This window comes from Hippocampus bargibanti, linkage group LG06, assembly GCF_051943395.1.
Source record: "Hippocampus bargibanti isolate YZ-2025 linkage group LG06, ASM5194339v1, whole genome shotgun sequence".
In the NCBI taxonomy this organism is placed as follows: Eukaryota; Metazoa; Chordata; class Actinopteri; order Syngnathiformes; family Syngnathidae; genus Hippocampus; species Hippocampus bargibanti.
In genome coordinates this window covers 1558739-1586305 of record NC_142739.1, presented here as the reverse complement: position 1 = coordinate 1586305, position 27567 = coordinate 1558739, and the positions used below count along the sequence as shown (strand labels likewise).

Sequence of the window (27567 nt, the reverse complement as noted above, 5' to 3'; positions counted from 1 at the left end):
TCACTTTGCTGTGAAATGTAAATTTCTCCACTGTGAGACTAATAAAGGCCAATCCAATCCAATCCGAACAGAAAATTACTAAGTATCAAAGAAAACTGAGTAAAAATCTGCCAAGATGAAACAAACCTGACAGGGTGCAACAAACACATGCACAGTACAATGACTCGACACCAAATGGTCGTGCCGGGAGTCCTTTTAACTGTCACTGATGAAGATGGCCAACACTAACCCGTTGGTCGCCAACCAGAACATGACAGTAGCCACTGATGGGAACGACCAACACCTGTGCAGGTGCAGGTGGGGGCGACAGCGCCACCCGTTGGTCGCCAACCAGATAGTGACCAAAGGTAAATAAAACGACTATCGTATAGTGCAGTTTATTTCTTTAATTACAATACAATAGCACATTTATTATACATAAAATAAAGTATATTTTGGGTAGTTTTAAGGCTTATTTAGTAGAAAATTGTTTTATGGGGACCTGGAAACGGGTTATTCTCATTTTTAATGGTTTCCTATGGGAAATTAATGTTTGGAAGACACACTTTTCGCCTTACACACACACTTTATGCAAACCAATTAAGTTCATAAGCTGAGGTATCACTGTAATTTAGGACTTGGACAACTCCTTCACGGAAAGGGCTCATTAGCCGGGTTACAAATCTATCGGTTCACGGAAAGGACAACCCATTAAAATGTCTACCTTCTGTTGTTTCCAGTTGTTGCTGCTTGGTGCTTGGGACGTCCAGGGGCGTGGTATCGAAATCAAGAAGACCATGTTTTACTAATGTATAACTTAAAATTGCATATAGTCTCAATAAATAGCTTAGAAGAGGGCTGCGGAAGTTGGGCATCAGTCATGAATGGCTGCGTCCCCTGCCGGCAGTAAAAGACAATCTTCCTGTCTTCGAGCCTTTCTTCACAGAGTCCGACCGAACATCTCTGACAGTAACTTAGGTTAGTCATCTGAATATTGCATCTTTGTGTTGGAGTTATAATGCTGACCACACAACGATTCACCATCGCGTTATTTGTCTGTTTTCTTTCTAATCTCGCCATCAACACGGATCACCACGAAGATTTCACCAAACAAAGTAAAACTGAGGATCCCTTTGGGAGCCAAAGGAGCGCTTCTTGGTGGGCCGATTCCCCCCCCCCCCTAAAAAAAAAAGAGCTAAAAAGAGCCAGAATTCCCATCACTACAGTGAAGCATCACTCGGCTGCAAAACACTCCAGCGAGAGTTGCGAGAGCCCTGCTTGATGGATCTAACCGTATCACATCATCTGCAAAGCACCAGAGATGCCCACCTTCATTCCGACTGACTGTCAGGAATGCAGACCAAACTGACATTGGTGCTACAGGGACCGAACAGCCCTTAGCAGGGGTTTCGGTACCCCAAACCCACGAAGCACCCACACAGAACTCCCAGAGGGACATGGTCAAATTCCTTCTCCAAGTCCACAAATGACATGTCGGCCGGTTGGCCAAGTTCCCATGTACCCTTGAGGACCTTGCTAAGTATGTAGGGCTTGTCCACTGTTCCACGGTTGGGGTGAAAACCACACTGCGCCTCCTCAATCTAAGGCTCGACATCCTTCCTTCCCCTCCTTCCCTAATTATACTGCAATCACCAGCAAATCTGGATGAAAATTTAAAAATGGCACCGGAATGCATGATAGAACACACAGATTCAAATACAACACTCATTTTCACACTTTTGTTAAAAGTTCAACAATCAAACTGTGAATGGACATGGGGTACTGTTGGTTGTCATCACGTGGAGGTCACAAGAGGGACTAGAGTATGACTCATTTCTTCTTCTTCTTCTTCTTCCCTTCCTTTTTCTTCTTGCTTTTCTTGTCTTCTACTTTCCGATAAATGCCGAAGCCTTTGCGGACCATGCAGCCCCTCCACCAAGCCTGCATCTAGGAGGGTCAAATGTCACGTCTCAACACACCATGTTATGGTTTCACGAAAGATTTACAAAATAGTTTCAAAGAGAAAACAGGTGTTGTTCGTCTTTGCATAGTGGAATATGCATGCAAGGAACTTCAAATGTAACCCCCCACAATTCCCTCAAGAGCCAATTAAACAAACGGGGGGAAGGCAGTACCTGACAGGTGTAGTAGCAAACCACAGGATCGTAATTTGAATGGCTAGCTTTTTTGTGTGACTGACTGTGTATTCTGACTGCAGGAAAATGGGGTGGCGCGAGGGGGGTGCTATTGGTCCCCCTGGAGCAGCGGTCCGCAACCTTTTTTGCTGCACGGACCGGTTTAATCCATCCATTTTCCATACCGCTATATCCTGATGTTGGTCGCAGGGGGAGCTGGAGTCTATCCCAGCCGTCTTCCGGCACCAGGCGGACACCCTTTGTGGGGGGGTTACATTCAAAGTTCCTTGCATGCATTTCCAGTATGCAAAAATGGATGGATCAATCTCAGACATTTGCAAATTCAGACCAAACCGACCAAGAGTGACAGATGTAACAGAGGATAGATGTAAAAGAGGATCCAGTCATTTTTTTACAATAATACGTCCAAAATACATAAAACGGAGGTCATGTAAGTCAGTTATTTTTCTGTGTGGCCCGGTACCAGATGACCGACGGACCGGTGCCGGTCCATGGCCCGGGAGTTGAGGACTACTGCCCTGGAGTACAAACAACATCTCCATTATGGGACCAATAAATTTCTCTTTAAAAAACTGACATGGCTGCAAACACGCAACACCACCACAACGGCCCAGGCCGCACCGACCCCGTTAAATGTGTGTTTGGGAAGACACGCTAGCAAAGGAATGAAACCTACCTTTACGGCAGCTTGATTCTTAACCTCCAGCTGGCGCAGTCTCTCCTCCTCCTCCCTTTCCTCCTTCACTACCTGCTCCATTTCGCTGTACTAAAACAAAACAAAAAAGCCCACCCAGACACACTCGTGTCCATTCTCCCTATTTATTGAGGGATCTAATAGATGTTTACCTTCTTCTGCATTGCCGTCAACGTTTCCAGGTTTGTTGTTCTCCTGTGGCGAGTGCGGGTGAGATGCTCCTCCTTCTCTAGCATGTTCCGCTCGGTGCACTCTTGCCACTGTAGCAGCTGCTCTTGTAACTCCTGCGAGAAGATATTTCTTATGTGTTAGATGAGGACTGTTGGAGGATTTGACTTGCGCCTGGAATGGGAAGCATTTTTCACAGCTCTTCTTTTGTTCATCATAATGGATGGCTGGTGATGCGGAGCATGATACATGTTTGAAACGGAGAGTAACTGCTTGGAATTGAAGCGGATCTAAAAGGACAAGAGAAATTAACCAATCTCTTTCCGCAAATGGAGGTTATGGCTTCTTGTTTACGTTCAAACTTAGCTTGTAGCATACGTGTCAGGCGTCATGCATATTTGTAGCATGATGTCGCTGATCCACGGGTGAAAGGAGACTTGGGATTCTTACCTCTTTCTTCCAAAACTCCTTCAAACAACAAGGCGTTTTATGGTATGTGTTGTGTAAGCGCTTTGTTATGGCTGCAACTTTTGTGAACGCCCTATACAAATAAAGATGTATTGTGTCCTAACAATTTTTCAATACCAACCGCATTTTGTTTTTTCAGAAAAATCTTTGATTCCTCATGAACTCTTTCCTGTAGATTCAAATGGTCCTTCAGCAACTGAGAGAGAGAAAGAGAGAGACAGCGAGAGAGAGAGAGAGAGAGAGAGAGAGAGAGAGAGAGAGAGAGAGAGAGAGAGAGAGAGAGAGAGAGAGAGAGAGAGAGAGAGAGAGAGAGAGAGAGAGAGAGAGAGAGAGAGAACACATTCTGTAATACACTTCACTTAGGCTCACAAAATACATCACATTGATGTACAAATTGCAATTCATTCAGATTTGAGAGTGCAATTTTGAAGTGAAATACAAAATAAAGAGTGCAGGACAGCAAATATGGTCAGTGAATAGCATCTCATAGCAGTAGCAAGCAGATATTGCATTGATGATCATTTTAGAATGTTTACCGTCATATAAGGTATGTTTTTGTTTTCCTTTGACGCTGGACAAAATCCAGTATTTCCAGTGATTTGTGATATTTATTAGCTGTATAACATTTCATTGCACATCAAGTTTTGTCAGAGATATGACAGTCAGACACTGTGGACAGAGACTCGGAATCAGAAAGATCGTCCCTACTGCCGGCAGGAGACGCAGTCATCAATGACATACGTCTGAATTCTGCGCCCCTCTGCCAAGCTATTTATTAAGAATACATGAAAATTAAAGTGATACATTAGTAAAACATAGTTTTTTTTTATTAGCATACCACGCCTCTGGGCGTTCTGAGCAACAACAGATGTAAGCAATAAACCATTGTGTTTCCCATGAACTGATAAGTTTGTATCCTGGCTAAAGACCTTTCCGTGTGAAAAGGAGTTTGAAGTCCTAAATTACCCCTATGATAAAAGACTTCCCCAGGTCGTAAATGACTCCTGTGAGGCTGGCCGTTTATATTGCTGTGTCCGTTGACCCGATTGACCCCAGGTTGCCCGTCACTTGTGTATTGAGTCAGAAGTGTTGACGAAGCATGAAACTTTTAAATATGATAACTTCTTCTTCTCGATCAAGTTTATTTCAGCCATTCTCTTTTTTCATCACTTGTGTCGAAAGGTGTTGAGGAGCCTATTTTAGCTGACATTGGGAATATGAGGTGATGTACACCCCGAATTGGTCGCCAGCCAACCGTAAGGCCTTAATAGACAAACAGCCATTCATATCCACACCTCCGGACAATTTTGAGGGGGGGGGGGTGTGGTGGAGATTCAGACATGAGGAGAAGATGCTAACTTTCTGCAGTCAGGCCGGAGCCTCTCAACTCTTTAGTCGATGTGCTGGCTAGCACTCTGGATTATTCGTATTATTATTATTCATTTTCCAAAGCGCTTTATCCTCACCAGGGTCTCTTTTGGGGAATAGACTGCTGCACTTACCTCGACTTTGTCTTCAAGTCGCTTCTCAGCCTCACTCATCTCATTTCGGGTTTTCTGAATCTTCTGCTCAGTGCTCCTGTCCTCAAGATCCTTCCTTGCGGCGTTCGATTCAATGAGTTTGTGCAGCCGATCGTTGAGATCGTCATGCAACGTTTGCAGTTCCTGATGGGTGGGCGGCCGCGTTGATGTTGGAAATGCATTTATACACAATATCATCCAAATGATCAAGAAGAGTGAACCAATGATTTGCCGTGTCACCTCCAGTTGATCGGCTTTCTGTTGGAGCGTCGCCTGTCGCTTAGGAAGCGTATGTCTTCTCCTCTCCATCTCCCTCTTTGCTTCTCTGGGAGCAAAAAGACATACAACACATTTTATCTCAACCACTTTGAAACACATTTAGAAATACACAAACCAGAAAAAAAAAGCAATGTTGCCAAGTCCGACAACAAAAAACAGACTGTCTATGCTGAGAAACCTTGATGGTACTATCCTGCCGATCAGATGTAGAAGAACAAACAATATATCTCTCTCGCTCTGTCGATGCCACAAACTTAAGAGTGACGGAAAAACACGCACACACACGCACACACACACACACACACACGTGCTATTGTTTGAATGGCATGTGTCAAAATCCGGGAGCCACATTCTAATACAGTAGATGGAAAAATGTATGATATTGAGATAAGTGTCTGGAACAATGTTTTTTCGTCTTGTCACATGCACAATTTTTCTTTTTAAACCTTAAAATCTGTGCCTTTGCTCAGAGGTTGGGAATCGCTGCTCTCGAGGGTTCAGTTGGTCTTATTTGTTGAGGCGTGCGGATCTAACCCTGTTCCGTTTGAGAGTGTCCTGAGACAAACTCTACTCTACTGTTACTCTGTGCAAATCACATGTACAGTAATCCCTTGTGTCATCTGTCAGGGCTTTGCACAGATTGTTTTTTTCCTCCATGTTTTATTTATTTATTTATTTATGTATTTATTTATTTATTCATTTAACACTGCATTGTGTTTTGCCTCCGGATTGGATTATCCTACATTTTTTCAAATGGTTATTTATGTTGACAAACCTTTTGCTGCTCTCAGCATTCTTCTCCTGGTCCTGTCCATCTACTACCTGGAGCAGACAGGTGAAGCTCTGTTTGCCTTCTAGTTCTGCCTGTAACTTGGACACCTGCTGTGAAATATAGTGACTGGATAGAGGGAAAAACACATCAGGGTTCACAAGGTGAAATCCTGATCTATCGAATGACCATAGACTTTTCCAGTACTCACCAATCTCGTTTCACCTTTTTTACTCTCGCCTGCAGGCAAATACCCCAATAAATTACTTAATATCAAATTGCACATTATTCAATGTGTGTTCTGAACTACTGCGTTCACTAGACTCACCTGTAACTTTTCCGTGCTGCACTCCTTGTGAATCTGGATGGTCAGAGCGTGTTCTAGAATGTCCAGCTGGTCTGAACATTCCTCCAGTACAGCCGCAAACATGAGACTCTGAATGTTGGATAGACACATCTGGAGAACAGGTAACCATATGTAGTGAGAATGATCAACAACATATTGAGTTAAATGTGATGCATTCCCAACTCGAGACACTGGAGTGCGAGTAGTGAGTGGAAATGGGGTAATCAATACCATCGAGGATATTATTTTTATTATTATTGTTTATTTTGACAGGGAATCTTCATAATATAACCGACGCACCATAAGGGGAAGCAGTGGACGATGTGATTTTGATCAGTCAATAGGCGAAGAAAACGTTTAGACAAAAAATATATTTACATAATCACTGTCACTTCTTCTTTTCCTTTCGGCTTTTCCCTTCAAGGGGTCGCCACAGCGAATCACTGACCTCCATCTTCAGAGGTATGATACGCATGTTTGTTTTGGCCACGCTTTTACGTCGGATGCCCTTCCTGACACAACCCTCTGTATTTATCCGGGCTTGGGGCCGGCACAAGAAGACTTATGTCCCTTTGTGGCTACAGAACAAGCAACTCGCTCAGTAAAAGGCTCATCACTGTCACTTAATAATAATAAAAAAAATACAAGCAAAGATTATCCAAATTTGTCAACACGCAAGTAAACAGGAAACAACCACATTTGTGTTTGTCCGACAAAGGAAAGACTAATTTAGTGTTATACGTCGTCATCAGTCGTGTAGGGTGCGAGAAACATCGTCAATTAAATTCTCAAATCATAGCGTAAGGTTCAAAAATAAAACATGGCAAAAATAAAAACGGGGGAAGACACTTACCTCCATAACATAATCGATGTGAGGTGTCACAAAAGCACCGTCAACCGTCGCACGTTGGGTGGCAGTTTTTTTAGTTGCCATGGAAGCGTGGCTGTCACGTGACGGAACTGCCCATTAAAACTGAAATTCAAATACATTACAAATATGGGATATATTAAGCATAGAAAAAGCTAGACGGTGACAGTTATCGTGTGTAGTAGATGTGTGACAGCAAGACTCGCGTTTGTTTTCACTGTCGAAGCAAAACGTGTAGAAAGCTCGGGAAAGTCCAAAGCACGAAGCGGGCTTCTGATTGGCTGCCGTGCCGATTATGCAAACTACCAAACGAACCGAAATTTCCAAACCGAACGAAGATTTGGAAATGGGAATAATATATTCCCATTTCCAAATCTTCGGTTTATTTGAAAAAAAATATGTAGTTTTTTTTCCTCCCTGAAGAAGCTGTCGGCCCCCGGGCGAAGACGTTTTGTAAGTTGTACACCCGACGTAAAAGTTCGAAGCCTTAGGCGTCAAGACAGACGTCGTTTCAGACACGGGTTATTATGTTGGAGTCTATCCCAGCTGGCGTGGAGGAGAAGCAGCTTGACTGTGAGCCCACTCCGAGATAACCGAGCATGGGTATCCTTGGCGCCAATTCCACTTTTGGACATCCTTGTTTGAAAATGATTTCGTTACGGGCAATCCCTGACGAGCACAGAAGTCCAATAACAAAACAACCTTCGAGTATTGATGTCGAGGTGGGGTTGGGGCTCCTCCCGAGCGTGGCATTCCAGGCCTCACTGTCATTGCCGACGTGAAATTGAAGTCTTATCAGAACAAGGGGGTCCCCAGCGCTCTGCAGCACACCTTCCAAGGACTCCAAAAAGGCCAGCGACGCTGAGCTGCTGATTGGTGCAAAGGCACAACCATAGCATCCTGTAAAGTCAATTGAAGCAGTGTAGGTATTGAATTTGTTTATTTTCGATCACTTGTAAAGCACTCGGGTCAGAGAGCTTAATCTTGATGGTAATACAGTACTGTACCACTGAATGTACAAGCGACGTGATTCGTGCATGATGCTTCTCTCGTTGACTTGTCCAAGTGAGACAGCAAATCATCAGAGAAAAAAAAAAAGATCCATACCTGTAGATGACTGCCACAGTATATTAGCATGCTTATATACCGTAAGACATTTTAAGGCAGAAAATTAAAAAGCGGAACCATACAGTATTTATTTTTAGGCAGTCAATCCCTGGGATGGCAAAAGAACATTATCAAAGGCATAACAGTACATCAAGACATATTGTACTTGTTAAATTACAGTTATGTACAGTAGTCTATTGTCCCCACTGCTTAACTGTCCAAAAACGGGAATATCGATCATTTTATTTCTACTGAACAAAAAAAGTGAATAAAACGTAAATTATGTATTGCTAATACCGAGTAAGAACAGTAAGTTTACAAGTTTGAAATATAAAAATGGGAAAAGGCAACAATATGAAATAATGGCTTGAAAGGCAAGTATGCAAAATTGTAACGATGGTTATAGTGTGTTGGTATGTGCGCAAGCTTGCACATTTTAAAACGTGTAAAACATAATAACATTACCTGCTTGCTTGTGTTGTAGCTATTATTTTAGTTGTTTTCACAGTACTTAAATGTTAAAAAAATAGATGAGTTTTGAATGTTAAATTATACAAATTCAGCAAAGACACAGATGAATGTTATTTTATCAGACCGCTGTTTTTATGACTTTTTGTTTCTGGTGGGTTTTTTTAAACTGATAAATAACGATGAAACAATCCACAGGACAGTAAGAAATGTGGATTAGAAGAGTTTGACACTATCCTGCTGGAGCAAGAAAAGAAGTTATGCGGTTCAAATGGAGACCAACATACAGGGTATGTCCTCTTATGGCACAACAACTGCAAAAAATACAAATCCAACTCCAATGAGGTTGGGCCTTGAACATAAATAAAAAGTAAATGCAATTATTTACCAAACATGTTCAACCTATAATTCATTTAGTCCCCTACTAAAAAAAATAAGTATATCGGTTTGAACGTGAATAATGTTCTTTGGAAGGACTTCAATGAAAAATAAATTGAACATAAATTGCAAATCATTGCATTCGTTGTTTATGTTTAATCCAATGCCCCAATTTCGTTAGCGTGAGATTTGTACATTTGAGATAATAAATGTATGAAATAAACAAGCAACTTGGAATATTGAATTGGGTGAATATTCTAGTGATACATGGCAGAGAAGTCATCATCCCAAAAAATTTAGATGACTGTAGAAACCAGGCGGTCGCCAACTCAAGTCCTTGAGGGCACATGCCATGCCAGTTTTACCAGAGATGTCTCCCTCCTCCAACACATCTGATTCAGTCAGCTTTCCGCAGACATTATTAGCTGCTCAACAAATATAACGTGCGTCCAGAACCACAGTTGGTGACGCTTAGTATAGACAAATTCATACAAAATCAATTGAAACGTGTGAAAAAAAGTTTCATTTCAAACTGTTCAAAGGACTCACATTTGCCACAACTCTCTTTTTCTCGTGCTGACTCAAGTGTGAGCTACCCAACCGTGCCATCCAAAAGGAGGAGCGTTTTCCACTTTTCCAAACGTCAGTACGATTGATGTCGTCTTTCCTGACTGAGCGTAAATTAAAGGGTCATCCATCCATAAAATGCTAAATCTGCAGCTGTACAAAATGATGAGAAGATGAGAAGAAAATCCTCAGTTTTATTATTGATGACAAACTGAAAGTGGCCGGAGAGACAGGTGGAGGCGCTTTAGATCTCACTGATGGTTCGCTCAGAGGGCCGGTACTCTTCCCTTCCCTTTGGCGAGGACAAGTACAAGGACTGCGTCTTTCGTTTTAAGCGGGCTCGCTTGGTAGCCAGCGATAGGCTGTGCTTGCTGGAGGCAATGATATCAGTGATGAACTTCTTGCAGTCCACACACACTTCCATGGTGGCCCAGTCTTCAGTCAGCTCTGATGGAAGCTCAAGTGCTTCGTGAGACTTCAAGGAACCGTGCTTGGTCAGCCTGAACACAACAGACACACGTGTATTAAACTGTAGATCAATGTAATCCGCCCAGCCCTCCATTTTTTGGTCCACTTTACCCTTCTCCGTTATGGAGACTGATATATTAACCGCCACAAACATATCACACGTGAGTCACATGGCACATTTTGCTTTCAGTTGTCAGTGAAATGGGAGTCCATCAGTGATGGAGTGAGGAGGTCCGTCAGTCCTGATCTGGTGAGGGATGCGTCCATTGACTGACAAAACCCTTTTTCTTCGGTGCTTAGTTAGTCAGACATTTTTTTTCAGCATTCTTGTCATTTATTACTTACCAGGAAAACAGGTGTCCGCCAGTGAATATCCAGATGGAAATGTAAACATTTTTTACTCCATTTCCTCAGTTGGTTAGCAATTAACAGATTAAATATTAAAATATAGTTCCAGACCTAATTGATGGAGTATCATAGTAAATTGTACATTCTGAAATATTTCTATTAAAATGATATCATTGTATGGTTACACTCTTTTCATGCAAGTAAAAAAAAAATCCTTTAAATTTCAGGTGCTTTTCAGTTGAGCATCCACAAAACTGTTGACAAACGGCGATATATTGTGCTATGAATCGATTACGTTTCTTTCAGTTCCTACTTCCCTTTTTAAAATTCATGTCTCCATCATAGGGGCATCATATCAACTATCAATTCAAAACAAATTAGAGGATAACCTCTTGCCATCTAGCTCAAAGGTCTTACTTGGACATTGTCTTATGGATGCTCGGCCGTCTATGGCCGCTGGAGGATTTAGCAGATTTAATAGCTCCAGAAGCTTTCCCAGCTCTTTTGGTTTCCGATTTGGATGTGGTAGCTGTTGATGCTCCGTCCTCAAAAGAAGTCAGCGAGCTTGCAGCCTGTCCTCCAGAAGTCATGCCACTCATCCTCTCCCTGGGTAGAGTGTTAGTTGAGCCGATGGAGTAGATGGGAAGACTGGAATAAGGTTTGGATGGCAATCTCATCTGTCAGAAAGCAATTACCAAAAAAGTCAGTTAATTCAACCAACTTATGATCTTATTAGAAAAACAATACCAGAAATGTTATATTTCTACCATAAATGTCACATGTGCACTAATCAATAAACAAAGGAGTTCAACATACATCTTACCGCAGTTTAATTAAACTTCAATTCTGTAATTTTACTTTTGGATTTCACGCAACTGAATTCCACTTGTCTTTTTGCTTGCTTTATTCTTTTAACCATTGTGATTAATATGAGAATAGTATGTTACACTTCACCTTTTTGCAACACTGTGAACATACAGGCCTGTAAAGAAAAACAAAGCAATGAATGAATGAAAGTTGTTGTTAAAATCAGATCATATATATATATATATATATATATATATATATATATATATATATATATATATATATATATATATATATATATATATAAAGTCGTTATATCGATATCGGATATATCGATAGTCCCGGTTATATCGATACTATTTCTATGCACGCACGGAGAAAATTACATGCAAACGGGGTTGGATATATCGATAGTCCCGGTTATATCGATATTTTTTCGGACTCCCTTGAATATCGATATAACGAGACTTTACTGTATATAATGTTAAGCAGATTCCTTACTTACAGACAGTGTATTGTCGGTGTTCAAATACCTGACATGTTTCGGCGACTACTTCCGCCTTCGTCAGAGTGTCACGGATGTTGCTGTGACGCGCCATTTTCAGCTGGTGTTGCTATGAGGGCGTGACCTACCTGTCAGAACTGACAGGCAAGCCACGCCCCCCGTCAGTTCTGACAGGTAGGTCACGCCCTCATAGCAACACCAGCTGAAAATGGCGCGTCACAGCAACATCCGTGACACTCTGACGAAGGCGGAAGTAGTCGCCGAAACATGTCAGGTATTTGAACACCGACAATACACTGTCTGTAAGTAAGGAATCTGCTTAACATTAGTTATCAAGTAGACAGGATGAATTTAGTACAACGTTTACTGTATATATATATATTTATATATATATATATATATATATATATATATATATATATATATATATATATATATATATATATATGTGTATATATATGTGTGTGTGTGTGTGTGTGTGTGTGTGTGTGTGTGTGTGTGTGTGTGTGTTTGGGAACAGACACTAATTGTTAATGTTTTGTAAAAGGAATTCTTTCCCATTCAGCTTCAGTTGTTGAGTTCGTGGCCTCCATTTTTGCAAACATTTTCAATTGGGGACAGGGTCTGGACTGCAGGCAAGCCAATCTAGTACTTGCACTCTTCCACTCCCAAGCCATGCTGATGACACAGTTGCAGAATTTGGTTTGGCATTATATTGCTGAAATAAGCAGGGGTGTCTCTGAAAAAAGGCGTTGCTTGGATAGCAGCAGACGTTCCTCCCGTTCAGCATTCATGGAGCTTTCACTGATGTGTTTGCTAACCATGCCAACACAGGCCCATACATCACAGTTTGTGGCTTTTGAACTTTGCATTTGGAACAGTCTGGAGGATTATTTCCCTCTTTGGACCGGAGGACTCAAATACTACGAATTCACAAAACAATTTGAAATCTGGAATCATCAGATCATTTTGCATCAGTCAATCTTTGATGAGGGTGGGCCCAGAGAAGCCTGCAGCGTTTCTGGGTACTTACTGTTGACGAATGGCTTTTACTTTGCATACGAGAGTTTGAAGTTCCACTGACGTGTGTAGCCCCAAACTGGACACACTGACATTGATTTTCTGAATGTTTGTGAGCCCATGTGTTGGTTGATATCCTTTGCACAATGATGCAGTGCTACAAGAGCGATCGAAGGTCCTGGGTATTCAATGTTGGTTGTCAGCGTTGCCAATTGCATCTAGTGAATTATCCGGATTCTTTGAAGCTTCTGATGATTTTATGGACCGTAGATGATGAAATCCGTAAATTCCATGCAATTGTACATTGAAGAACATCCTTCTTTTTAAATGTTGTTGACTATTCTATCACACATTTGTTCACAAACAACCCTTCTTTGCAAGTGTGTGTGTGTGTGTGTGTGTGTGTGTGTGTGCGTGCGTGCGTGCGTGTGTGTGTGTGTGTGTGTGTGTGTGTGTGTGTGTGTGTGTGTGTGTGTACACTCGCGTGTGTGGATGCATGCGTGTGGTGTTATACTTTTTGCAAAACTGGCAGATGTACGACCAGGTGAAGAAGGAAAATCTTTTGGTCCGACAACAGAAGCAAAGCTGCAATGAAAACATGGAAAATATGTGAAATACATTAAAAAAAACCTAATGCACTGCTGAGACAACGAAATATCTTCCTTGATGATGCACATACTGCTGAGTGAACACTGGTGCATTCCTATTCATGTGTACGGTTATTAAATAGGAAATGTTTTTTCCCTTAATTGTAAGAAACACGGGTGGTTTTACCAAGTATAGAAGGGTGGCAGCTGCTATTGCTTCCTTTACCATATGCCAATGCCAATTCACTTGCCGCTCCAACTGTGGCAATGAAACATATTACAATCCAATTTTTATTCTAACTGTTTCAAATACTGTCTCCATAATATGTAGAAAAATTGTGTTTAGAATTAATCCATCCCGCCATATGCCTTTCAAAAAGTAACGCTGCGTCCTAATATGCCGACATGCCCAATATAGGAAAAAGGTTAAGTGCATTCTCCATCTCCCAGTCACCCCGGGTAAAGCTATCTAGAATTGCCAGTGGTGAGAAAATTCAACATAAAAGTTTACCTTTCCCTTCTTCATAGCGGTGTAGATTTCTTTATACTGCTGAAATTTCTCCAGTTCTGCTTTGACCAAAACTTGCCTGATGTGCATCACTTCCTCCACTGTCAGAGACAGACACTCTACAGGGAAACAAAACTCCTCCTGCACACATGCACAAACACAGCACTCAGTGTCCTTGGTAACCAACATTCAGTGCTATCAGGCAACTCTACACTAAAATACAGTACTTTTCGATTGGTGACACACAGCTTTTAGCAGTTCACATTTCATTCAAATTGATGTGATAATTTTCTTTTCTTTATTTATTCAGGTACATTTTAAAGAAATTTGTATGCCTTTAAAGCTGTGTCGTGGCAAAATTTGCTGAGTTGGTCTGAAACTGATTGATTTAGTACAAAAAAATGTCCCTTTGCTCTTCTGTCTATGCCAGCAAAGTACGGTGACAGGCAGTACAATTACATTCTCTTCCAAGATTGTAATTGATTGTTAATGCAATGGCCACTTTGTGTGACATTTTGGTTGGTGGTGTGCTATTGGATTTTTTCGTTCATGAAAAATATGTGCTTGGGCTCAAAAAATATTGGAAAAGCTTCGATGACACTATCAGCATTGGTACTATTAAGTCGTCTTTCCCTAGGCAGTCTGCACAACATCCCTTATTTGTATCAAAATAAGGGCGTTTCCAGCGCTTCCATGTTTGCCATCACGGAAATAGAAGTAGACTTGCTGGGGTCGGTGCAATGGTAGATAAATTGCAAGCTCTCCCCTTGCAGACGTTATTGTCAGCTTAGGATATGATTGGAGATGGCCTCAGACCCCTAATTAAGTGTCTGTATGCAATGATGACTATCGTGTCATTCACATTTTGGAAGATGATAATGTTTATAGTCCATATAGTCTGTGTATAGTCCATCCCTTTTCCACACCACTTGCAAATTTCCCCATTGTGGGACGAATAAAGGTTTTCTGATTCTGATTCTTATCCTGAACAGGGTCTTCGGGGAGTTGCTGAAGCCTATCCCAGTTGACTTCTAGCAGAAGGCAGACTACATCCTCAATTGGTCGCCAGTCAGTCACAGGGCACATTTAGAGACATACAACCATTCAGACCCACGTCCACAACATCACTTGAGTGGGACACACACACACACACACACACACACACACACACACACACACACACACACACACACACACACACACACACACACACACACACACACACACACACACACACGTCATGCCACACCATCAGCGAAACACAAACTATTCTAAACCATGACTGTAAAACTCATTTTTTGCCGCGGGCCACATTGTAGTTACGGTTTCCTCTCGGGGGCTATTATGAATTTAGGGAAGGCAATAGAATGTTTAATCCCCTCCACATATTACATATAGAGTGCACAACAAATAACTAGTATTTGAATAACTAGTTTTCAAATTTGAAGTCATAAACAATGACTGTTATTGTGATTTACATGGGACAACTTAAAATTTTGGATCAAACTTTAGCAAGCATCATGGAATTTCAAGTTTGATTTGCTTTCGAGGGCCGAATAACATGATGTGGCGGGCCAGATTTGGCCCCCAGACCATGACTTTGACACCTGTGTTATAAACCATTTAATTTATAGATTTCTATAAAGATGTCGACGGATTATCCCATAATGGTGAGATACTATGACAACCGTCATAAAAGTCCGCAGTGGCGAATGTATCTGCATGTAGCTTGATCAAAAACATAAATCACGAAACACCATCTTTGATGGGGTGTTGGAGCTGCTTTTCTTAAACCCACGTACGACTTATTTGTAACCAATTTTGCAGATGCATTGTGGGGAAAGTTAGAATCTGTACTCCTGTCGCCCAAATTCACAAATACGAAAATGACGACGTGTCTGTTTTTATGCCGAGTGCAGAATACCGTGTTACTGAATTATGTGCCAGATGAGTAAGGCACGAGGCAAACCCAAATGCCGGAACGGCGCAACTCAATACCAAAGATGCTAGACTAGACTTGCGCTGGCACGAAAATGACGGTACACCCGATTTTAAAATGAGGGCATCCGCACCAGACTGTTTTCAACTTTTAAAAATGGTCAGAGCTGACTCACCAAAGACTTGGAATTCTGTTTGGAGGGTGGCTGAAATGGCCGTACATTGGTCGGGGTTTCTTTCTCGATTGAGTGTCTTCTCTGGGGGGTCTGCCGCCTCTCTGGCTGTGGTGTAGATGAGATGGGCAGGAACTGTGGTGGAGCTGGGATTCAACATAAAAAACCCTGATAACTTGGTGTTTATGACCATGTTTAGTTGAAAGATGTTCTGTTTGTTGTGGTAAAGATATAATGAGCATTTTAAACATGCAACAGAAATAAAATATGGTTGATGAGGTGAATATTTATTCAGAACTCACTCCTTTTTCCCAGTGCTGACTCTGGAGATGTGTCATCCATGAGAGATGTTGCGACACTCGATGTGCTTGCTGATGTACGCCCTAAAAACTCATCCTGAATAAATATATGGAAACCACAAAACACAGTATAACAATTTGCTTAGCAGACTGGTGAGTAATGTAATCAGATTTGTCACACACAGAAAAAAAAACCACACGCCCCCACTGACATCAGAATCAGATGTGTCGAGTTCGGCAAGGCTCGGAGCCTTCAAAAGCTTCTTCCTCTGAGGTACAGACTGAGAGCCGGATGGTTGTGTTTTTGGAGATGCCGGTTCAATAGTCAAGGACAGAGTGCTGGACGTCCTCCTGCCCATGTATGGACTAAATTCATCTGCATAGAGTCACACACAAAGGACTGTCACTAAGATAACCAGATGAAAAACACGGGATCTCAAAACATTTTCTCTGAGGATTCCTTGCATGATTTCTTTTTGTGATTGCAAATCTATTCTTGTTTGCTTTAGGTAATAATAATTGATTGTGAAATCAAACAATGCAAGAATCCTGCGAATAGCAATATTTGGAGATCCTCGTGAGGTCAGAGAGGCGGTAGATGGGTGAATTAGGTGGGTCAAAGCGCAAGGGATTGAATGCAGCTGGTGTTACAACACAGAGCAGAGGAGGCATCTTTTATGAAATACTTAATCTCTGGCCTCCAGACTTTCCTCCAAGAGATTAAATCTAAAAGTCCAAGGCCATCGATTTATTTGGCATTGCAAAACTGTATATACTGTATACTATTTAAAATTGAGACACAGATGGACGGTGAGCACTCCAAGGTGTAACTCCGCCTCTCACTTGGAATCCACTGGAACAGACTTGAGCATACCAGTAGCACTGGTAAGAAAAAATTGGATCACAGATGGATAGGTGGAAGGATGGCAACAGAGAGGAGTGCCCTGCACAATTGATCTGACTACAGTAATTAAGGTTCCGTGGACAGCGAGACTGTTGCAAAAAAATAACAGCAATAATAACAATTTGCAACAAAGATTCTGTTGAAGTCAATGAAAAGCGACAGACAATAATATTTCTCGATTTTCAGTGGGGAATGGCACCCATCACGTCAAGGGGGTATTTTTGCACTCCTGGATTCCAAATCCGATTGAATACTGAGACATCAATATGCACTGTATGACCACTTTTAACACATTATTGATCAAATAACACTAGTTGACTGCCAGCCGGACAAACAAGGCCATTGGGTTAGGGTTGGGGGGGGAATTAAAAAAAAAAAATCTTCAAAGCAATGCGGCTCATACTTTACCTAGTCCTGTACGGAACAAGTCCTGTGGCATACTGCGAGTTTTGCCAAAACCTAGAAGGGAATACCTCCTTCATTAGGAAAGCTACACAAGCCTTATTTCACACATCGAATCTCGCTTAACGGTGATTTTTTTATTACTCTATGATTGTATTCTACGGGATATCCCCATTTCCAGACTGCACCATATAAAACCCCAAAACACAGCTGTGCATGATTGCTCAAAACCTCGGTTTTCCCATATCGTCATTTTGGTCATCTTCAGTTTGAAAACATCAAATGGTCGTATTAGCAGCACAACCAGTTTGGTGATGCACTCTGCCACTCACCCAAAGCCATATTCGACAGGCCCGAACAGGAGAAGTGGTAGAAAGTGGATGGATTAATTGTCTTAGCAGTGTAGCAAATTCACTAATGAAGGTTGTGGTGTTCTGTAAGATACTCAGGGGATGTCCCTGTGCTCAATGGGCGCAGATATGGTTTCAGTGTCGTGTTTCTTTTATAGCTTTTCAATCATTCAGAAGCCATGCTCATCTACTTAGCAGTATTTTCTTTTTATGATAATTGGTTTGATCGGTCACAGTGAAAAAAGTGAAGATTTGTCCATTTATCGATATTTCACATTGTAATGATATGAAACTGATGAAGACTTAAAGGACAATTGACGCCTCCGGACAAGGTGTGTCCATAATTTGTAAAATGGATTCAAATGACTTCTACTGAGCGTATTTTACAAAGATTCCACGACTTATAGATATATTTTACGTTTTAAGACTCACGCTGAATATTCAGGAAGTCTTGTTTTCGAGTTGGTGACGATTCCTGACGTGACGTCACTAAAGGACCTCCCCATACCGGGAAAGCGACCACAATTAAGCGGCCCGGAGATGCAGTGGATACTTCACAGCGCAGAGGTACGGAGTTCAATTCCAGCTGTAGCCTTCCTATTTGGAGTTTGCATGCTTTCCCCGCGCCTATGTGGGTTTTCTCCCACAGTCCAAAAACATGCATGGCAGGCTGATTGGACACTCCAAATTGTCCCTAGGTGTGAGTGTGAGTACGCATGGTTGCTCGTTTTTCTGTGCCCTGGGATTGGCTGGCAACCTGTTCAGGGTGTCCCCCACTTGCGGTTCAAAGACAGCTGGGGAAGGCTGCATCATTTGTGAGGATGAGTGGATCAGAAAAAAGATGGATCCAAGCAACTTGTGGCAAAGTATTAACAGGTCTAAAACTGCTGCATCCAGGTGAAAATGGGAGATTTCCCCCTGTGTGTCAGGGTGGCCACTGGGATGATCAAAGAGTGACAGGGGGAGGGGGTCCAAGCCCTTGGCAACCACAAAGCTCAACCCCTAAGCATTCCAGTTTTCTGATGACTGGATTGATGTGTTTCACCACTGTACACACACACAAAATGCTGAACTGTTACTAATTTTACAACACACGAGAACAAAATAGGCCCAGAAGTGGAACTGGAGAAGCACACATACAAGATAATCGCACAGCATGAATGATTCAGCGTGATAATCAAGCTTATGTTGAGATGAGATGAGAGACACTGGCTTCAGTAAGAGGAATTTGGGGGTGCATTATTCAGATGTTATGCCTCATTGACACACATCTCAATAATATTTATTACATTGGCTGGCTAAAGTAAGTGTTTACGTAGATAACCCCTGTGAGAAAATGAATGAAGTGACCCAAAGGCTCATGTGTCCAAGTGTACATTGTGGTACGTCGGCACATGAATTAAATTCTGTCAGGTCACCAGGAAACCGAGATGACCCTTTAGTACAACGCAAACCAATAATGATTTCTAAAGATGCCGAGTTGGCAGAGCTGCATTTTCCTCTGTAGCACTCAATTCCTTGAAAAGAAAAAAAAACACCAGAAAGGCAAACGGTATGCAGTCGAGCACAGTCAGACAAGGGCTTATTAAAACGTCAGGGGGTGTTCAAACTTTTTCGTTTGAGAACTAAATGCAGAAAAGGGTGAAAGGGACACTTTAAAATTCTCCCATTTTTGAAACACGCTGAAGTCAGTCAAGAAATTTATAACGTATTGTTTGTATTGTCTAGATATTTTCCTCAACTTACTTTTAAAGGCTTTTTTACACTAATATTTTGGCATAATTATGTCAGATTTCAGGTTTACTTTTTTGTGGGGCTGAGGGGTAAAAATGGATGACAGGCCACAATTAAACCCCGGGCCGTAGTTTGGACACCACTGAGCTATGTCAATGCATTTATAACATGTCTATAAATTAACTGCAAAGTAGTGAAGCGCTGGGTATTCAGTCGGACATTATCTTTAACGGTGAGAATGGTTTTACATTTTACATTTATAACTTTTGATAATATTTGTGTACATCTTTTGGAAATGACTGTACAGGACAAATTGTGTTTGACCTTTGAGTTTTGAATAAAGATTCCGGTATAAAAAAATATGTTCCTAGAACAAGGCAAATAGAAAGCTGAATAAATGTTGAAGGAGAAAAAAGTCATTAATTATTAATGTTGATTTCAATTGTCCCATCCATATCATATTCCTTAAAATAATTACGTTTGCTTTTGACTGAGTAAATGTTTTGGTAATTGTTCAACAACATTTTATTTTTATATCACCCATCTATACTCACTCCTGCTGAACAGTGCTCCACACCAACACAGTGTACATCCACACAAATCAGCCAACCTTAATAAGCATGAAATGTGAATGCAGTGTGTGTGTGTGTGTGTGTGTGTGTGTGTGTGTGTGTGTGTGTGTGTGTGTGTGTGTGTGTGTGTGTGTGTGTGTGCGCGTGTGCGTGTGTGTGTGTGTGTGTGTGTGTGTGTGTGCGTGTGTGACTAAAAATATGATGACAATGATAAAGATGACCAGCCATAGCGGGTAAGAAGAGAAGAGATAATCAAATAAATAAAAAACAGATAAGCAGCAGGAGGAACATTAGTTACCTGTCGCATCAAAACTGAAAGACATGCTAAGTGGCCGAATTACTGCAATGAGAAATGCATGGCATAGGACAGTCACATTGATTGGGTGGTTATTTCAGGCATACAGTGTACTTCTAGTGCCTATAGAAAGACATTCTCATTGTTTCAAGTGTGGGAAGAAACTTGGACCTTTACAATTCACAAGCAAAGAATGTAATACAATTGGACTGTCCCTATTGTAATTATTCTGTTGCATCGTTCGAATCGCAATAAGAGCTGATAGCTGGAGCACAAATATTACGGTTTCAACGGCATTAGCAAAGAGAAGAGCAGAGACTGGAATCATTGTATTTAACAATCATTGTATTGCATTTGAGAACTAATTCTTAGGAGGTACTCCAAATAAATGTAGATCATTCACACAGTTAGTATGTCAAAGTTTAAGATCCATACCTCACATTAATAACTGCTTTGCAAGTATTTTGTTCCACTAGCCCAGGATGACTCAAATAACTTTCATTGCTTTCATAACTGATGTGAAATGTAAATTTCTCCATTGCGAGACTAATAAAGGCAAATCCAATTCAATCCAACGATTAATCATTTGTCTAATCAATTGTTTTAAGAGGAGTTAATACTGGCACATTCTCAGACAGTGAAAGTGCTCCTGTCATCTACTGTCGTGGATGCACAAATACATTTTATCGTAGTACAACAACAAAAGCAAAAATGCTCCTTGAGGCCACTTGTGCACTGCTGCATTTATGCTCAGTTAAAAGATATAACCAATCATGACATTACAATGTCGACATTTTGACGCGTTAAAGGTCTTACCCATCCGTCCTCTGCGGACCATATCTGGAGTCACGGGTCGAAGTTTCCTCTCAGATTTAATTTCCTCTAAGATCCTCTCGTGCAGGGTGGGCGGAGGCTGAGTTGGTGGTTTCAGTTTACGTGCAGACACCTTACCAATAATGTGGTGATTGACAGGAAAAACAAGTACATGTACATTGAGATTCTTTAGGGTGAAACACAGTCTTTCCTCAGTCACAAAGTATGCAAAATGTAGTTAAGAAGTACAGATTTTTGGTCTTCCCTGTGATTGGCTTGCAACCAGTTCTGGCTGCACCCCACCTCCCACTCCCCCCAACCCGTATCGATGACTACGCTAGGACCCAGGATGCTCCTGACCCGCGTGAGGGAAAGTGGCTCGGTTTATGGAAGGATTGATGAAATTATTGTCATGTACTGTATATGACCATAATGTATCCAAACAGACATCCTCATATTTTGCCCATGTTGTTTTTTATCTTAACACCAAGCTCACTGCACGAGGATCCATTGTGATGAAAGGGTGTGAGAATTTTGTTCCACTTACAGGGTTAAGGGGCGGTCTGGATCGAATGAACTCCAATATGATTTCATGAGCACTCTTCTTAAGCCTGGGTGGGATGTCTCCATTCACCTGAAACAATTCACAATGTACAAACCAACACTGATCCCTTTCTTTAATTAATTCTTTAAAAGAGTTGAAACAATAGAGGCCAATGCAGTTGTGCTGAGTATGTTTTCCAATCACACGTTGATCCATTGAAAACAACAATAATTCAAGATGCCATCGACCTTTGACGGTCACAAACTGATTCCCCTTCAACATGCGGATTGATTCAGCTACTATCAGCTGGATTTAATGCTGAGTCCAGAGAAGATTGTGTTCAAAAGACGTTTTTTTTTGGACATTGACTTAATCACAAGCGTCTCCAGTTCATATTTTGGTAAATGGATACTCATCACCAAATGCGTGTTTTTCTCGATAAACCGTATTAATGAGTCGCTACTCATACAGACCATGATTGTCATTATTTTGACATGTTTGTGCATGTTTGTTCAATCCTTGAACTTGGTGCAAAAAACACTGTTCTGTGTGTGAATTTAGCTTTCTGTCCTCTGATTGCACGTGCAGAGAATCCTGAGGTCACTTCCAGAATATTGACATCGTCACTCTGCCACATTCGGATATACAAGACTGAGTTTTGTACAGGCCTTTGTAGGGAGTTGGCGTTAGAGTAGTAGCGCTTGCAAATACCTTTACATAGAATTACCGATGTATTATCATAACATGTGATTACCTCTTTCCCAAGCCCAATGTTCCTCCATGTAATGGCCATTTTTGAGTGCCTTGTTTAAATATTAGTGGCGAAAGAGTCTCATCCCTGGCGTAGAGATAAAGCATTCTTGTCTCCACCACATTTATTAAGTACAGTAAAGTCTCGTTATATCGATATTCAAGGGAGCCCGAAAAAATACCGATATAACCGGGACTATCGATATATCCGACCCTGTTTGCATGTAATTTTCTCCGTGCGTGCATAGAAATAGTATCGATATAACCGGGACTATCGATATATCCGATATCGATATAACGAGACTTTACTGTATAGTAGTAAGGTAGTAAGGTAATGGTTTACAACTGCAAATATTCAAAGATGTAAATTTTCCTGAAAATTATCCAAACAAGTAAAAAATAGAACAACATACATGACAAAATATGATGGCCAGTGCATTATTATATGACTCTGTCATCCATATTAGGCACTCACCATGACTTTGCGCAATGTGTAGCGTTTGGACCTGATATCATTCATGAGCATTTCATAAGGAGTAAGCTGGTATTCAGTCGGCAGTGGGTTGTATTGACGCTCTTGCACCTTTTTCAGCTTGACTCCTTCTCGAAGGTCTCTCATCACTTGAACCCAGAATCGAGCCTGACAGGAAGTAAAGGGCATCGGAAGCAGGGAGGTAGAAAATATATACTATTAGCCTTTGAAAGAAGGTTTTTTTGGGTGGTTCTGGGGTGTTGGGTTGTACAAACTGGATAATGATTTCATCATAATAATAATAATACATTTAATTTCAAGCGCCTTTCAGAACACCCAAGGACACTTTACAATAAAAACAAACCACAAAACAATAAAACCATAAGTAAAATTATAAATAATAAAATAGCTGATTGAACTAGACCATGAATGCAATTTTAAACAGATGGGTCTTGAGGTGGGATTTGAAAGTAGGGAGGGAGTCAATATTACGGATGTTGGGTGGAGGTAAATTCCAGAGTTTGGGAGCAGAGCGGCTGAAAGCTCTGCATCCCATCATGGTGAGACGTACAGAGGGCACATAGAGGTGAAGGGAGGCTGAGGATCTGAGGGACCAAGTGTCACGTGCGAGTTGACACCGGGGGGTGGGGCTGCCTCTCCCGGCCGCCCTCCACCTGCTGTCAATTCTCTAATCACGGACATGGGACATTTATACGGTTCGCGGTCACCTCGCCAATGCCGGATGATTGACTCACCCCGCCTCTGTACTGTACCTGGACACTTCCTTCGATGCGCGAGTGTATCCGGTCCTCGGTATTCTCCCCGCGCCCCGTAAGTTTATGTCATCTTCCGGGATTGCGTAATTTTGCACCCCCGTGTGCCATTTGCTTTTTGGCGGAGCAAACGGGTCGGATCACCCCCTGCCTTCTCACTCGCTGTGTTTTCTTTTATTTGTGAATAAAAATCCTGCTTGGTTCCGGCGATTCAGCACCATCTTCGGCGGGCCCATCGGGTGTGGAGAGAGACCAGGGCAGCCCTGTCGCGGACGGCGGCCCGGAACCAGCGGTTTGCGGATCATCGTCGCCACCAGGCACCGAACTACCAGGTCGGGCAGGATGTCTGGCTGTCCACGAGGGATCTCCGGCTGGGCGGGACGTCGGCCAAATTGGGGCCGCGTTTTGCGGGCCCCTTCCCCATCGAGGCCATCCTCAGCCCGGTCTCGGTCAGGCTCCGGCTGCCACCCACGATGAAGGTCCACCCAGTATTCCATGTATCGCTCATCAAGCCGGTGGAATCCAGCCCATTGGCCCCCCTCCTGCCCAGACTCCCCTCCGCAGATGGTGGACGGAGGACCAGTCTACACTGTGCGGGAGATCCCGGACTCACGGCGCAAGGGTAGGGGCTTCCAGTACCTGGCCGACTGGGAAGGCTACGGACTGGAAGATCGTCAGTGGGTCCCCCGAGCCTGGATCCTGGACCCGCCGCTTCTACAGTCGTTTCTCGAGGCGTACCCGTCTAAGCCGGGTGGGCCGCTAGGAGGCGTCCGTTGAGGAGGGGGGGGGGGGTGTACTGTCACGTGCGAGTTGACAGCGGGGGGCGGGCTGCCTCTCCCGGCCGCCCTCCACCTGCTGTCAATTCTCTAATCACGGATATGGGGCATTTATATGGTTCGCGGTCACCTTGCCTCTCTACCGTACCTGGCCTCTACCTTCGATGCGCGAATGTATCCGGTCCGAGGTATTCTCCCCGCGTCCCGTAAATGTATATCATCTTCCGGGATTGCATAATTTTGCACCCCCATGTGCCATTTGCTTTTTGGCGTAGTAAGCGGGTCGGATCACCCCCTGCCTTCTTACTAGCTATGTTTTCTTTTATTTGTGAGTAATCATCCTGCTTGGATAGTACGTCTCTGTTGTCTGCTTTGGGATCCCAAACATTCCACTACCTTCCGACGAGTCAGCTGACGTCACTGTCGCTCGGAACGTGACACCGAGACGGAACGGAGATTTGAAGCAGGTCAGACAGATAGGGAGGGACAAGGTTATGGGTGGCTTGGAATGTAAACAGAAGTATTATGAATTTCATCCGATGTTTAACGGGGAGCCAGTGGAGCTGCTGGAGGACAAGGTTTATGTGGTGAAAGGAGGGGGTTTTAGTGATCATCCGGGCTGAAGAATTTTGCACTAGTTGGAGTTTATGGAGAAATTTCTGATTGACACCGAAGAGAAGTGAGTTACAATAATCGATGCGGGAGGTGACAAGACTGTGGATAAGGATATCAGCGGAGTGAGGGGTGAGAGAGGGACGGAGACAATTGATATTATAGAGGTGGAAATATGCACACCGGGTTATGTTATTTATAAGGGAGTGAAAAGATAGTGAGCTATCGAGGATGACACCCAGGCTCTTGACCTCAAAGGAGGGGGACACGGTTGAACTGTCAATGGTGAGAGAGAAACTGTTTGCCTTGTGTAGGGTGGATTTGGTACCGACAAGGAGAAGTTGAGTTTTTTCGCTGTTAGGCTTGAGAAAGTTATGGAAAAGCCAGGATTTAATTTCTGAGAGGCAAAGTGAAAGGGATGAAGGTGGAAGAGAGGTGTCGAGTTTGCCGGAGAAGGAGAGTTGGGTGTCATCCGCGAAGCAGTGATAGTGAATGCCAAAATTGCGGTGAATATTGCCAAGACGAAGAAGGTAGGTAATAAAGAGAAGGGGCCCCAGGACAGACCCTTGCGGCACACCAGACGACACAGGAGAGGACCGTGAGGTGAAGGAGTTGATTTGGATAAACTGTGTGCGATCAGAGAGATAGGAGTGAAACCAGGGAAGTGGGGTGTGCGTGATGCCTAGGGTGGAAAGTCTGTCGAGCAAGATGGGGTGGGAAATGGTGTCAAAAGCCGTGGTCAGGTCGAGAAGGTTGAGGATGGTGAGTGAAGCGGCATCGGCTGCCATGAAAAGATCATTCGTGATTTTTATGACAGCTGATTCAAAACTGTGGCGGGGGCGGAAACAGACTGGAATTCTTCGTCATGGTTATTGTGAGTGAGGTGAGAGTGAAGCTGGGATGCAACAGTTTTTTCAAGGATTTCAGCCAGTTAAGTAAGATTGTTGAGCTTAAATGAAGTTCATCGATGAAAAGGTTTCTTCAGCCGTCATCTGTACTTCTTTGAAGGTGTCGGAAGTGCTTCGGCGTCAGCATATATATATATATATATATATATATATATATATATATATATATATATATATATATATATATATATATATATATATATATATATATATATATATATATATATATATATATAAGCTAATCTAATTTCTTCGTTTGTTCTGTCTACTTACCACTTATTGTCTATGCCTGGCTCTGATTGCCCCATTAGTAACTGTATCACTTTATCAGCATAACGTCGTTCGTTTTAATCAGTGACACTTAAAAGGACTCCCGGCACGACCATCCGGTGTCGGTTCATTGTTTGTTGCATGCTTTGTCTACAATTGCATGCATTGTATGCTGTGCATGTGTTTGTTTAACCTTGGCGGACTTTTACACTTGGTTTTCTTTTGATACTTTTTTCTGTTCAGATCATTTTGATGTTTTACATTTTGTTCCTGCTGACCTTTATTTTAATACAATTTCTCAAACAACCTCCTGCTCCCTCCTGCCTGCTTTTTGGGATCCGCACCCGCCATCACCACCTCGCAAAACGTGACAGAATGAAACGAAACTTTAGTCATAACTAGTTTCTTCTTCTTCTTTTCCTTTTGGCTTTTCCTCTTCAGGGGTCGCCACAGCGAATCAGTGTCCTCCATCTAACTCGGTTTTGTGCATCCTATTCTCTCACACCAGCTACCTTCATGTCGTCTTTGACAACATCCATAATCTCTTCTTTGGTCTTCCTCTCGGTCTCCTGCTGGCAGTTCAAGGCTCAACATCCTTCTTCCGATATAGTCACTCTCTCTCCTCTGGACATGTCCAAACCATCTCAGTCTGGCTTCTCTGACTTTCTCTCCAAAGCCTCTAATATGAGTTGTCCCTCTGATACATTCCTGATCCTATCCAACCTGGTCACTCCCAAAGACAACCTCAACATCTTCATCTCTGCTACCTCCAGCTCTGCTTCCTGTCTTTTCTACAGTGGCACTGTCTCCAGTCCAAACATCATGGCTGGTCTCACCACCGTTTTATACATATTTCCTTTCATCATAGATGAAACCCTTCTATCACACATCACATCTGACATTTTTCCCCAGCGAGACGGAGCACGTTCTCACACCTCAACCTGTCCCGAAAGAGAACTTTGGAGGCCGAGT

General features: G+C 42.4%; 2 protein-coding genes across 5 annotated transcripts in view; both read right to left on the bottom strand.

The window, feature by feature from the left end:
• Positions 1-152: 152 nt before the first annotated feature.
• Positions 153-7994, bottom strand: drc9 (dynein regulatory complex subunit 9). Its single transcript, XM_088999469.1, has 10 exons — positions 7233-7994; positions 6362-6490; positions 6245-6273; positions 6040-6162; positions 5226-5310; positions 4968-5129; positions 3587-3661; positions 2982-3113; positions 2812-2901; positions 153-1926 (listed from the first exon to the last, which is right to left on the bottom strand). Exons 1-10 carry the CDS (start codon positions 7311-7313, stop codon positions 1810-1812), a joined length of 1023 nt encoding a protein of 340 aa, XP_088855595.1. The 5' UTR covers positions 7314-7994; the 3' UTR covers positions 153-1809.
• A 176-nt stretch (positions 7995-8170) lies between these two features.
• LOC148896159 (protein spire homolog 1-like) overlaps positions 8171-27567 on the bottom strand; it is a 30956-nt gene continuing 11559 nt past the window's right edge. Inside the window, exons 6-18 of one of the 4 annotated variants that reach the window (XM_088998581.1) lie at positions 23260-23424; positions 22038-22124; positions 21494-21623; positions 20681-20722; positions 17733-17783; positions 16633-16796; positions 16424-16517; positions 16125-16267; positions 14014-14151; positions 13430-13500; positions 11538-11565; positions 11001-11260; positions 8171-10267 (exon numbers count right to left, since the gene is read on the bottom strand). In XM_088998581.1, the coding sequence (XP_088854707.1) occupies positions 10012-10267; positions 11001-11260; positions 11538-11565; positions 13430-13500; positions 14014-14151; positions 16125-16267; positions 16424-16517; positions 16633-16796; positions 17733-17783; positions 20681-20722; positions 21494-21623; positions 22038-22124; positions 23260-23424 (1629 nt within the window). In that variant the 3' untranslated portion in view covers positions 8171-10011. The remainder of the gene's footprint in view (positions 10268-11000; positions 11261-11537; positions 11566-13429; positions 13501-14013; positions 14152-16124; positions 16268-16423; positions 16518-16632; positions 16797-17732; positions 17784-20680; positions 20723-21493; positions 21624-22037; positions 22125-23259; positions 23425-27567) is intronic. The other 3 variants (XM_088998584.1, XM_088998582.1, XM_088998585.1) reach the window with 3 other exon arrangements.

Excerpts from the sequence above, each read along its gene's own strand:
- drc9 (XM_088999469.1), bottom strand. The coding sequence starts at position 7,313 with ATGGCAACTAAAAAAACTGCCACCCAACGTGCGACGGTTGACGGTGCT. Across the intron at positions 6,274-6,361 it reads GCAGCACGGAAAAGTTACAG|GCGAGAGTAAAAAAGGTGAA; the intron begins GTGAGTCTAGTG and ends ATTTGCCTGCAG. Across the intron at positions 5,130-5,225 it reads AGAAAGCCGATCAACTGGAG|GAACTGCAAACGTTGCATGA; the intron begins GTGACACGGCAA and ends CCCACCCATCAG.